The sequence below is a fragment of the Nicotiana tabacum genome, chromosome 24 (genome assembly GCF_000715075.1).
Source record: "Nicotiana tabacum cultivar K326 chromosome 24, ASM71507v2, whole genome shotgun sequence".
Taxonomy (NCBI): Eukaryota; Viridiplantae; Streptophyta; class Magnoliopsida; order Solanales; family Solanaceae; genus Nicotiana; species Nicotiana tabacum.
Genome location: NC_134103.1, coordinates 95,946,729 through 95,960,862, shown reverse-complemented (window position 1 = coordinate 95,960,862; position 14,134 = coordinate 95,946,729). Strand labels below are relative to the sequence as shown.

Genomic DNA, 14,134 nt, shown 5'->3' with positions numbered 1-14,134 from the left:
AACCTGAACTATTCTTTCATGATGAAGGCTATTATATCATTAAATTTCAGTCTGCAGTAGATGCACGAGAGATATTATGTGCTGGTCCTTACTCAATTGCTAATAAGCCCATCATCCTAAAGCCATGGACTCCAGATTTTGATTTCACAGAGGAATTTCCTATTGTTATTCCACTATGGGTAAAGTTTCCTAAATTACCTATGTCGTGCTGGGGAGTTGGCTCTTTGAGCAGGATTGCTAGTGTAATAGGGACCCTTGTCTTTGCTGATGAGTGTACTACTAAGCAGACTCGAGTATCTTATGCTCGAATGCTTATTGAAGTTAATGTTACAAAAGAATTGCCCACTGAAATCATGGTTATGGACCCTTATGGAAAAAAATTTCCACAGTCTGGAACCTACGACTGGAAACCTGCTTATTGTGACAAATGTTTGGTTGTGGGACATAAATGTACTACCCAGACCCATCATGTTATGCAACAGCCAAATCAGATAAGGAGAATAAGGGGTAACAAGGTTGTCACACATTAAAAAAAAACGAAAATTCATACATGTTACAATTGAATCTCAGAATGCAAAGCAGACTCCATCTGTTGAATAGAAACTAGAGGGTAATAATGTGGGAGTTGTACCTCAAAAAGGAACAACAAGTTTACCTGAACCTAGAGGGACTAATGCCCAGCATAACGTAATAAGATCTGTACCTGCAATGAAGAAGAATGATGATAGAGGCAAAGCAATGCAGAATAGCCCTGAACTTGACTACATCAACTTCCCACCTTTGACCCCTATCCCAGTGAAGAATAGATTTGAAGTTGTATCAACAAGTAGACAAGAAGCTCACAAGCCACTTGGGGATAGAGGTGGACCTACCATATAGCTATGATGAATTGGGTATTCTGGAACATAAGGGGTGTAAATAAAAGGTATAAACAAAAGGAGGTAAGAGAGTATATTAGAGCAAATAAAATTAAGCTAGTAGGACTCATAGAAACTAAAGTGAAGGAATGGAATGCTCAAAGGATTGCAAAATCTATTGCACCTGGGTGGAATATGCTGACAAAATACAAAGATGCAAGTAATGGAAGAATATGGATACTATGGGATGCCACTGACCTGATTGTTAATGGTATTAAAGATGATGCTCAAATGATACACTGTCAAGTAAAAAGTAGAAGAGGAGATATTGATTGTTTACTCACGGTAGTGTATGGGTACAATGGGCTTGAACAAAGAAGAACCCTCTGGGATACACTGCAGCAACTCTCAATAAATATAGCAGTCCCATGGATGATAGTTATGGCTGTCCAACGGGACGGGACGGGACGGGACAAAATTAACGAGACGGGACGGGACGGGACGACATTTAGCCAGGACGGTGGTGGGATGGGACGAAATGGGACGGGACGAAACGGTAGGCCCATCCCGTCCCGCTAACAAACGGGACAGGACGGAACGGGACGGAACGGACGGTAGACCCATCCCGTCCCGCTAACAAACGAGATGGGACGGGATGGGATGGGACGGGTTCGCGGGCCTTAAGTGCTATTTTTAAAAAAATTATTTAAGCATTGAGTTTGACAACGGATATTCTTTTGGCAATGACTAAGTTTTTAAAGTTTTCAACATCTAGTTTTTTTACTTATTCAATAAATTTAAAAATTAAACAAAAATTAGGAAACTAAGTAAAGAATTATAAAATATTAAAACAAAAGACTTGTAATAAAATATTCTAGCAATTATAAATATATAATAGAGTTATAATTTATTTAATATAATTTCAATCCATTAAGTAACTAAGTAAGAGTGTAAGAGAATTCATAAAACAAATTTAACGCTTAGAGCCTTTTATTTTATTAATAGAACTTTCAAATCTCACATACAAATATAATTCTTTTGAAGAGCACCTAATCTATGCAGCCACCTTCTAGGAAGGGTTCTGTTTGAACTTTGAACTAGGCCTCTTAGTAGCCAATAAAAAATTATCATACTAATATTTGTAAGCTCCTATATAACTTCGTTGTAACTTATCTATAATTTCTCTCGGACATTGTTCTGGAATTGGCAATGTTGATTGATATTCCATGAGTTCCATACCGTCATCGCTCCCAGTGCTAAGTATCTCATTGTATTCTTCTTTTTCCCTAGTGGTTAATTTTTCAAAACCAAGATTTCTTCTTTCTGAATTAATCCAATCTCTGAATAATACGGAAATCTCTAGGCTGTCCTCCGCTAATGAATGTCTATGATCTCCGATTTGAAATCTTGCCGCGCTAAAAGCACTCTCCGATGCTACTGATGATGCTTGAATAGCAAGGATATCTCGGGTCATTATGGAAAGTGTTGGAAAAGCCTTGCCACGCTCCCTCCACCATGCCAAAAGTTGTTCGTTGCCTTCTTCGTCTTTAATACTTTCCAATCCTTGATTAAGATAAGAATCAAGTTCATCATCAATAGAGGAATCAAAACCTGTTATATCATTCATATCTTCCCATAGAACTTCTACTCTAGACTTAGAAGTAGAAGGAGCAGTTTCACCACCTGTTGTTTCCATAGATTTATATTTATCAAACATTGATCTAACATAAGAATATATGTTTGCTTGGCATTCTTCGAGAGATGGTTGTTCATTTTCTTGAATTGCTAAATTCTCATAAATTTTACGAACAAGTCCCTTTGCACCTCTTAATTTTAAAGATGGGTTAAGTATAGTAGAAATTAAATAAACTTGGGGAATAGGGAAAAAATACTTTTTAAATTTTGTAATCATTTCATTAATGGCCGGTGCATAAGTTGGATTAGTTTTATACTTACCAAATACAACAGAAATTCCACAAATATACCATAATATTTGTGTAATAGTAGGATAATATATACCAGAAAATTATTTTGTAGCATAATAAAATTTTTCTAAAAATTTAGTAAGCTCTTTGATCTGATCCCAATCAGAATCAATAATTTGATCAGCGGGGATACCATTATGCATATTAAATACCTTTTGTATAGGCACCCGATAATCATAAGCAACTTTAAGCATTTCATAAGTAGAATTCTACCTAATACAAACATCTTTTGGAACTTTTCTATATGGAAGGTTAGCACTAGCACATTGTTGAGCAAATTCACGAATTCTACTCGCTTTATTAGCCCGAAAAATATAGCCGCAAGCATGTTGTACTTTACTACAAGCATCAGAAAATAAATTAATACCATCTTTTACAACCAAGTTAAAAATATGGCATGCACATCTAACATGAAAAATTGCCGGATTAATTGGACAAAATCTAGTTCTTAAGCTAGTTGCTGCAGTTGTGTTAGCAGAAGCATTATCTAAGGTGATAGTTAAAACTTTATCAATGAGTCCATAAAAATCAAGTATTTGTAGAACAGTAGTTGCAATATATGCTCCAGTGTGTTTTGAATCAACAAATTTATAACCAATAATACGTTTTTGCATGTTCAAGTGATGATCAACCCAATGACATGTAACAGTTAAATAATCACAATCATTAGAACTACAACCTATATCAGATGTGATAGACACTTTACAATCTAAGTGAAAAAATACACAACGAATATACTGAAGATATTCGGTTTGAAATTTAAAAACATCATTTCTAACTGTAGTCTTAGGAAAACCTTGAAAAGAAGGATTATAAGTTTCTTGTATATAATGAACAAAAGCAGGGTGAGAAGGAAAAGTAAAAGGTAAGCCACATACAGCTACCATTTTTGCTAAGTTCTCACGATCTCTATCTTTGTTATATGGGCGTAAAATCGTACCAGAAGTAGGGTCAAGCTGCTGTTGTAAAAAATTAGAACCCCCGCCAGATATACTAGGAGTGCTAGTACCAGTGCTAGGATCCGGTATTTGCCCGGCTTCTATTTTAGCTTGTATCCATAAAGCTTTGTGGTACCTACCTAAATGCCTAGATAAACCCCCCGTCCCACCACTTTTGGTGTGCACAAATCGTTGCTTACATATTTCACATGTAGCACGTTAATTGACTTTATCATGTTTAAAAAATTTCCATACAAGTGATGTTTTGGGACGTTCACCCTTAGGCTTACCCCTTACAGGAGGTACAGGGGGTAAAGCTCCAGATCGAGATTGACTCTGAGTTGGAGCTTGTGTTGCGAGACTAGTGGGTGTTTCATCTAATTCTTCTTCCTCATTTTCTTCATCCTCATTTTCTTCGTCCTCAATAAAAATATCCTTGCCAAATTATCTTTGTAAAGTTTCATGATCTAGTTGTTCTCCGAAATTAATATTATAACATGCGAGGGGTTGGAAAAATAAAGTTTCATCAACATGAGTCATTTCATCTATATATTTTCTAATTATAGTAGAAGGGCTAGGATTAGGACTAGGATTAGGATTACTACTACTTTCACCTTTACTACTTTATTTACTAGTTTTTTTAAATACGCCAAATACATTTTTAGGTGCCATAATTTAAATATAAAATTAAATTTAAAAAGTTAACACAAAAATTAAAAACACAAATGAAATACGAAAATAGAACACGTAAAGTAAACACAAAAATTAAGCACTAAAATAATGCGCAAAAATTATATATTAAAATTAGGAGATGGAACGAGTGCACCGTGATTAAATATTGAAACTTGAAAAAATTGCCCAAACAATTGCTCCAAATACTTGATAAATTAATTTGAAGCTTGAAAGTTACTCCAAATATTTGTCCAAATACTTGAAACTTATCACTTGATTGCGAGAAAATTGAGAGAATAATATAGATAGAATGAAAGTGATTTGAGAGAGAATAATTTATTTTTGTGGGAAGAAATGAAGAAGGATTGGGGTATTTATAGTAGAAAATAGGGCCAAAGTATAATTTAATAAACTTAGGGATTATATTAAAAGTTTGGGGGTAGGGGGTGTTTTGGTAGGAGTGGGGGCCAAATATGGCCGCTTTTGGCCGTTGGGAACGGCTATTTTTGCAATTATAGCCGTTGCCCAACGGCTATAATTATATAAAAAAAAAGGGACGCGGGACGGGACGGGACAGAACGGGACAGGTGGGACGGGACGAAACGGGACGAAATGGGACGGGATAAATGGGACGAAATGGCCATCCCGTCCCATCCCGTGTCCCGTTTAACATGGGGCCATCCCGTTTAAAATTAAGTGGGACGGGACGGGACGGGACGCGGGACGGGACGCGGGACGGGACGGGACAGCCATACTAGGTTGGGGATTTTAATGCAGTATTATACTCCAATGACAGGTTATCTATTAACCGTAAGCTACTCAGAAATCCAAGATTTTGCTGCCTGCCTTCAACACACTGCATTAACAGAATTACCTTGGAAAGGTGACTACTATACATGGTCTAACAAGCAACCTGGAACTGATAAGGTCACCAGTAGATTGGATAGAGTATTTGGCAATTATAATTGGATGGTGTCCTGGGGTCATCTGGGCAAGTTTGAAAGATCTGAAACCTGCTTTGAAAGCTTAGAACTCCAAGGAATTTAGGGGCATTACTCAGAAAATTGAGAAGGCCAGAATAGAGCTGAGTAACATTCAAGAGAAAATCTCACAGGGTTGCACTGATGATTTACTTGATATGGAGAAAAAAGTCCTACTAAACCTTGAGAAGTGGTCCTTAATTAAAGAGAGTGTCCTTCAGCAGAAAGCTAGAGCAAAATGGATACAACTTGGAGATTCAAACTCTAAGTACTTTACAACAGTGATGAAGGATAGAACTCAAAAGAAACAAAATCACAAAAATTACAACTTTGCTAGGAGACAAAGGTGACTGACCCTGATGTTATCAAAAGAGAGATTGTTGATTTCTATAAGAGCTTAATGGGAACAACTGCTACTACTTTGCCTGCCATCAACAGAATGCACATGAAGAATGGTCCTATACTATCTTACCAACAAAGGGTTTATCTATGTGCAGAAGTAACTAGTCAAGAGATTGCTGAGAGCCTCAAAGTAATTGGTGATGATAAAGCTCCAGGTATTGATGGCTTTAATGAAGTTTTCTTCAAGAAAGCATGGGACATCATCAAAATTCAGGTCATAGATGCTGTGAAGGAATTCTTCTTGACTGGGAAACTTTATAAGGCTATAAATTGTACTACTGTTATATTGGTTCCTAAAGTGAGAAAACCCACCACAGTCAGAAAGTACAGACCAATAGTTTGTTGTCCAATCCTATATAAGATGATTTCTAAAATCTTGGCTTCCAGATTGCAGAAAGTCGTGCCTTGCATCATATATGAGACTCAAGCAGGCTTCATCCCTGGTAGAAAGATTGTTGATAATGTCATACTAGCTCATGAGCTAGTCAAATCTTACACTAGGGCCCAGATATCACCTAGATATATGATAAAGATTGATCTCCAAAAAGCTTATGATTCATAGAATGGATCTTCTTACAACAGGTGATGGAGGAGCTTAGATTCCCTGATAGGCTTATCGGATGGATAATGGAATATATTAAGACTGTCAACTATACTATTCTTATGAATGGAGAAACTACATAACCCTTCAATGCTGCTAAGGGTCTTCGACAGGGAGATCCTACCTCCATTTTTCTCTTTGTAATAGTGATGGGGTATTTGAGTAGGTCATTGCATGAACTTCAGAAGGAGCCCAACTTCCAATATCATCCCAGATGTAGGAAGCTTGGCATTACTCACATGAGTTTTGCTGATGATCTCTTGTTATTTACTAAGGGTAATCTATCCTCAATGGCCACACTATATAGAAGTTTTTCTCAATTCTCTAAGGCATCAGGATTGCAGGCTAATCTAGGAAAAAGCTCAGTATACTTTGGTGGGGTGAAGCAGCATATAAAGGTTCAGATATTGACACACCTGGGTTTTAAAAGTGGTACATTACCCTTCAGGTGCCTAGGCATCCCTTTGTCTATAAAGAAGATAGCTCCCATACAGTGGCAACCATTGATTGAAAAGATCACAGCCAAGATCTCTTCCTGGACTACTAAAAAGCTTTCTTACGCTGGTCGTGTACGGCTGGTTCAATCTGTAATCTTTGGCATTCAAGCATACTGGGCTCAATTGTTTATTCTACCTGCTAAGGTACGGAAAATGATAGAAGCACTCTGTAGAAGCTACATTTGGTCTGGAACTAACACAATAACCAGGAAGTCCTTAGTAGCATGGGAAAAGATCTATACTCTCAATTCAGTTGGTGGACTTAATCTCATTAATCTCCCTTTGTGGAACAAAGCAGCAATTGCCAAAACTTGTTGAGACTTGGCACACAACCAAGACAAGCTATGGATAAGGTGGATCAATGCTTATTACATCAAACAACAACAGCTACAACAGATGCCAATACCACAGCAAGCCAGTTGGATGGTGAGACGAATAATTGGAGATAGAGCAACTCTGCTGCAGACACAGAGTATAAATGATAACAGCGAAAGCATTATTAGACAAATATACATGCAGCTTCTAGGTGATGTGCCAAGAGTAAGCTGGAAATGCCTGATTTTCCAGAATACTGCTAGGCCAAAAGCAGTCTTCACATTGTGGCTATTGCTTCATGGACGATTGCCAACTAAAGATAGACTAGCCAGTTGGGGTATAACTCTTACCCCTCAATGTGTTATGTGTTATGTGTCAAGAGCAGGATGAATCAAGGGAGCACCTCTTTGTTACATGCTCATACATTAGAGAACTAGGGAAGAAAGTAATGGCTTGGATTCAGAGATCATATATGCCTATCACTTGCTGGGACCAACATCTTCAGTAGATCATCAAGCAGGGAAAAGGGAAATCCAAGAAGGCTAGCATCTTCAAAACGATCTATGCCGAGATTTCGCAAGCAATATGGATTGAAAGAAACACACGTATATTTGAGCAAAGGTTACGAGGGAGTGATGTCCTTGTGCGGGAGATAGCTTACATATGCAATGTTAGAGTTGCTACTCGAGCTAAGAGCTACATTCAACAGTTTTGGTTAGGAACAAAGTAGATTCATTAGTTTGTCTGTAAATAGGTATCTTTTGTTTATCCTTCAGCTTTGAGATAGTCAGCTGAGTTAGCATGACTATGGTTTGTACAGTTTCTCTTTGGTGATTAATACAAAAAAGAAAGTTAAATACCAAAAAAAAATATGATAGTGAGAATTACACTATAATTACATTTTGACAAACAAATTGATCATCGTAATTATTATACGTATGTAATTACTAAAGTGTGCAATTACTACCGTAGTAATTACACGGCTAGATAACTGCACGTGACTTTCCAAGCAGACCCTAAGAAAAGATCGACTAGTCCGGATCCCCACACCCCCAGCCCTCGCCTAACCCCTACTATTACTCATTTACTCACTCGCGCCTAACTCCTACTATTACTCGTTGACTCACTAACTCATACGCCTAACCTAATGAATTATTACTTATAATAGGGAGTTCAAGTTCATATGGATGGTTTAAAAAATATTCATACAACTAAATCACTTATAAAATAAATTGTAAAGATAAACATAATTAATAATTTCATTATCATCACATTTTAAAATTTATCATACTGAACAAATTAGCTCACTATAATAGGATTAACACTTACTATAAATATTCTTTGTGGACACTGAAAGAGAGATCAAAAGAGATGATCAAATCCAGTGGAACTGTACCACTACCAAAGTTAAAAGATCAAGATGGTTATGGATTTAGAACTCCAACTTCATTGGAATACAAAATTCCAGAGATGAAAAAATGTCCTCTACCACCCAAGAAAACCAGACCAACAAGTACAAAAAGAAAAGCTACAGTTTCACCTAAAAAACAGCGAATTCTTCAGGTTGATTTCGAATCAATTTTCACCACCACGATTCAGGATCATTTGGATATGCAAATCAAGAAATCGAGAAAAATGGATTGCGAATGCTGAATTTTATATGTATTTTATACTAGAGGTGAGAATAATTAGAATTTTTTGTGCAAAAACGATCTTTAACTACTTGCTATTATTGTTTTACTTCTCTATCTGGATATGCTGGTATATAACCTAATTTTAGACATGCAAAACACGATTTCATTTCATAATTCATATGGGTTTTTTCTTTGCTCTTGATTATTTAATTTTCTTTTCGACCCCAAGAAAACATTTTTCTACGTTGAAATTGTGAGTGCTAATGGACTTTCTTTCGTTTACAACAGACTATTAGTTTACATTTTCCTTCGCTCAAAGAGTTACTGTTATTTAGTATATATAGGATTTTTAATTTTATTATTTAATATATCAATCAAAAAAGTGAAACGAGTTTCATTAAATGGAGCTCAAATATACAGGTTACCTCACCATGCAAAATAAATGGACAAGAAAAATGAAGGAATGAAGGTCATAGTCATTATAGTTGTATTTGAACTTTATATAGTTGTGCTTGAACAGCTAGCAATATGAGCTTTTGTTTACTTTCTAAAACTCAATCATCTTATATTCTAAACCCATTGGCCTGATTAATATAAATTTGCACTAAAGCGTTTCTCGAGATCTGGTTAACGATAGAGGAATTCTAATCTTATCCAAATAAAAATTAAAATATAAGGATCTCAATCATCCCACCGCATCTTTGGTGATAGGCTGGTATAAGCATAAAGTCCTCCAAACATGGAAATAGTTACTAACACTTGGTAATTTATCAGCACAAGGATCGATATTTCATAAAAGAAGGTACAACAGCAGATAACAAAGGATAGAAAATGGGCCTCAAGAGATGAGGCAACAAGTACATACTCATCGCGCATAAGTAGTTAATTTGTGGCATCTATAATAAACATAAACCATTAACCTTAAAAGGAAAGAAAATCCTCGAGGAAAAATACAAGAGAAAGCAGAAGATAAAAAGACTTGGCAAATAACAGAAACAGAGTTGCTAAGATGCAAATCAAATCAATAACTAGTAACAAAAACAAAAACCAAGAATGCAAAGGATATGTGAACTTAAAGTCAATTCACAATAGCTTGACGCACATATTTATCTGGAAAAAGAAATATTACCCAATTAAGTAGAAAGACGATCGCTCGCTAAAGATCATCATCATGTACCTCCTTGCAGTATCCACAATTCCACAATTGACAAAAATTTGAACTCCAATGCAAAAGTTCCTAAAATCTATACATATTTAAACTGAACCTCCACATGCGAATATTTCCCCATAAACTTAACAATAAAGGATGTGAAGTTCGCTAAGACATCACATTCTTCTTGTGTGTTGATTCGCGACACAGCCCCATGAATGACCAACTTCCTCAAATTAGGGCACCTTTCCAGTAGTTCCACTACCCAATGTGAGAATAGGTCAGTAATCACTTCCCAGCCAAGCTCCAATACAACCACATTTTCCAGTTGAGAATAACCAAGCAAACCACACTGAAGTGAATCTCTGAGTTCATAGGTCAAGGATAAATGACTTAATTGAGAAAAGCAAGCAGAAGTAGAGTCAATATCCACAGCTTCAACTTCATCTTCAAACATAACATCACATAGACTCATCCTTCTTACTTTTGATAATTTTGATATCATATGATGGAAATTGGACCGCCATGTTGTGGAGTTGCTTACCTCCACAATTTCAAGATTCTCAGCATTCTCACCAATATCAAGAGGGAAGCTATAGACGTCATCCATTTCAAGGAGTCTCAACGTCCCTTTGCTCAGAAGCTTAAAGATCCCAAGGTCACAATCTTTTATTTGCAGTTTCTCAAGGCTATCAGTATCCAAGATGATTTCATTCAAATGATCCAAATGAATGCCTTGAACGTGGATATCTTTCAAAGAGTTACTATGAAGTTTCATTGTGCCCCATGGACCATCAAAATCCAGACAAACAAGATTTAAGACCTCAACTTTGGGGCAGGCAGTGACCAAACGACTCAGGTCCAAAGCTGATATGGTGACATGATCCAGTGAAAGAGACCTCAAGCAAGAAAATTTTTGGTAACTAAATTCAACTCTGGATATGGTTATCTCTGCCAGATCCAACAGTTCCAACCTCTGGTGACCACATTTTTCAAGTATATTAAGGTTTGGGGTATTCACACTAAAATGCAATTGGCGTAAGGTTTCTCTTGTATACAATAGCCAAGCAATCACCGGAGCAGCAGAGAGCACAACATCTTTTTTCATGGTTATTGAAAGACATTGCAGTGCATTGGTTTGGAAAATTGTCTGAGTTATAATTACTTCAAATCTGCGTGTCATGTGCTCATCACAAACAGGCCAGTCATCCGAATTAAATGTAAGCTTATGAAGATGATTCCTCCAAGCCTCTCGCCACTTCCGGCATGTAAAAGATGCAATTACAACATCTCGTGCATCTTCAAGCCGTGACAATATGTTGTCAATTACCTCGACAGGAAAGAACTCCATAACCTCCTAGTAAAACAACAAGATGGAAAGGATTCCCAGAAAATAAAGATGCTATAACCCAAAATATCCACTTACGGCACTGAAATCTCCAGTTTCAGTCACAATTTTATCCAGGCTATGGGATGATTATCAAGCAATCTGAAGTCCACCATCCAGCCATGAAGGGAAATATGTTCATAAACTAATTGAACTACAAAAATAAAACCTCACATCACACTGTTCAAGCAGAGATTGACAAACAAGCCAACAGTGGACCAGCAAAAGGAAAATCTACTGAAACAGATTCCTTGCTTGCAACTTAAAATCCACATCGAAGAGCTCTTTTCTTAAGAGGATAAGAAAGGAAGGTTTGGCTTCAGAAGCAACTATCTCAATAATACCTCCATCATATCCTGATCCTGGAACCACAATAACACATCAGAATAAATAACTGAATCAAGATACTCACATTTACAGAGATTTAGAAGGATGAAATGGAGAACAAAATTCAAGAACTTAGCTAAGTTATCTCAAATTTGAGGATTATGATCGCAACCACGAACAACAAAATAATCCATCAGATAAATAGTAATGAGTCATATTTTTTAGTATGATTAGTTTGAATTGGGTTATGCCAGAATCTAGTATGGATATGGTGAAATGCTAGAACAAAGTAAAGAGGTAATGTAAGGCAAAAGAAGTGGAAATTTATGCCAGCTTGCATATGGTGGACTGTATGGACAGAGAAATGCAAGGTGTTTTGAAGATATCAGCAGTCCTATACATAGAATTGAGTCAAAGTCTATTTTGTCCTTGTACTCATGGTGCAAAGAAAATTATGTAGAGGATGTTGAATCTTAAGTTGACTTTCTAGGATCATCGTAAAGAGTTATAAGTGGTTCTTGTAAGATGAACACGATTCTGTTTAGTTGAACTATAAAGGGTGGTCAACATTTCTTTAATGCTGATGAATACGCTGTTACCATTTTCAACAAAACAAAAATAAAGGAAATATCAAGTTCATTCTTCTATTAAAAGAACCTTCAATCATCGAGCTCAAGTGAGTGAGGGACAAGCAAACATATCCAGATGATTATAAGATCAACAACAACAACAACCCAGTGTAATCCCACAAGTAGAGTCTGGGGAGGGTAGGAAGTACGCAGCCTTACCCCTAACCTGGAAGGGCAGAGAGATTGTTTCCGATAAACCCTCGGCTAAAGAAGATGAAAGAAGCCCTGATAGCAAGTAATAGCAAGACAATATAATTGGAAAACTAAATCGAAGATAGCAATAGAGAAGATGACTATAAGATCATTTCAACAAAAGCATAAGCAACTATGCCACGGATTCTAGCGACCTATATGGAAAACCATACCCCTCTATCTGCAAAAGAAGTAACAACATATTTGAATGGATCTACTCCGCAATAGGGAAATCACAGTCCTAATAAGCCCCCATGGCTTTGTTCAAGTGGCAAAGGTTGAGGGACTTGTGACTTAGGTCACAAGTTCGAGCCCTGCACCATGCGAACTAAACTTGGTATTTAAGGGGAGAATAGTAGAGCATGGACCCACTATGCCCGAGTTTCGAACGCTGCTATTGGTCAAGGGTTGCCCCCAAACGGATTTCTCGGTCATAAAAAAAACTCCTAACAATCTTATATCAACAAAAATTAATTAATTTTAAGAAAGATGCTTACCACTCGTCGATCAAAAGATGGACAATGGATAAGCAAATTTGCAGCCCACTGGCCCTAGCCTCTTAGACATGAAGAATTTTCTACTTCCTTTTTGTTCTGGTAAAATTGAGTTTTTTACTTATCCAAAAATGATACTACCTATGTTCCAGTTTATGTGAATCTATTTCCTTTTTGGTCTGTTCCAGAAAGAATGACCCCTTTCTAAATTTTGAACAATTTAGCTTAAACTTCCAATTCTACCCTTAATGAGAAAGTTTTTATAACCACACAAATATTGTAGACACTTTTTGACTTGTTTAGGACCACAAATTCTAAAAGTTAACATTTTTTCTTAAACTCCGTACTCAGTCAAACAGGTTCACATAAATTGGAACGAAGGGAGTAATAATAAAAGGACGCCGGCTTTTGGGATCTGAAAATTAAATTTATTGTTATAGACATCTGATTATCTCAAAGATATATTTCCTGAAAATGCCTAAATAAGTTACAGCATAAAGCTGGAAGCTAGAATAAGCAAAGAAGCTAATTACTTCATCAGATTCACACTATCAGAGTATCAGTGTATATTGTTTCAGAACAAGTGCACGTAATGAACAACAAATCAGTACTACTACAGAGAAGCCTTTTCGGAGGAGGAAACAAGCACGCGAGAACATACCTTCCGGCGCTACCGATTGGCGTCGGAAAAGAGGAGCAATCCGAGACGGTCATCGATTCTCCGTCCACGGAGAAACAGAGTTAGTTGGTTGGCTGAGTCTAGGGTTTCATTGTTTGATTTCGTTCGGCTTTTGTTTCATAGCTTTAGCGCGAAACCCAAACCCAAGGAACTTTTATAGTTTGTTTGGATGGTTGTTGTAGTCGGACTCTCTAACTTTAAATAAAATATTTATTTTGATTGTTAATTAAATTATATTGTAAAATACGTAATTAATTAATGACGAAGCGTACAACTTTACGTAACAACATATTTGATATGGTGGTATTGTTACCTTACTTTTTTTTTTATTTTGTCCTTTTTTATTATTAAATAAATATATTTTTATCTTTTATCTTACTTTTTTATATAATAAT

At 36.5% G+C, this 14,134-nt stretch overlaps 1 protein-coding gene across 2 annotated transcripts; it reads right to left on the bottom strand.

The window, feature by feature from the left end:
- Window positions 1-9,851: 9,851 nt before the first annotated feature.
- Window positions 9,852-13,910, bottom strand: LOC107764703 (F-box/LRR-repeat protein At1g67190-like). Of its 2 annotated transcripts, XM_075248129.1 has the most exons (3): window positions 13,722-13,860; window positions 12,403-12,599; window positions 9,852-11,780 (listed from the first exon to the last, which is right to left on the bottom strand). In XM_075248129.1, exon 3 carries the CDS (start codon window positions 11,380-11,382, stop codon window positions 10,126-10,128), a length of 1,257 nt encoding a protein of 418 aa, XP_075104230.1. In that variant the 5' UTR covers window positions 11,383-11,780; window positions 12,403-12,599; window positions 13,722-13,860; the 3' UTR covers window positions 9,852-10,125. The 2 variants fall into 2 exon arrangements, with proteins under 2 accessions (XP_075104230.1, XP_016438792.1); XM_016583306.2 differs by lacking the exon at window positions 12,403-12,599 and having other exon boundaries at window positions 13,722-13,910.
- Window positions 13,911-14,134: the final 224 nt, after the last annotated feature.

What these genes read in the sequence shown, in the direction of transcription:
- LOC107764703 (XM_016583306.2), bottom strand. Translation starts at nt 11,382, where the DNA reads ATGGAGTTCTTTCCTGTCGAGGTAATTGACAACATATTGTCACGGCTT.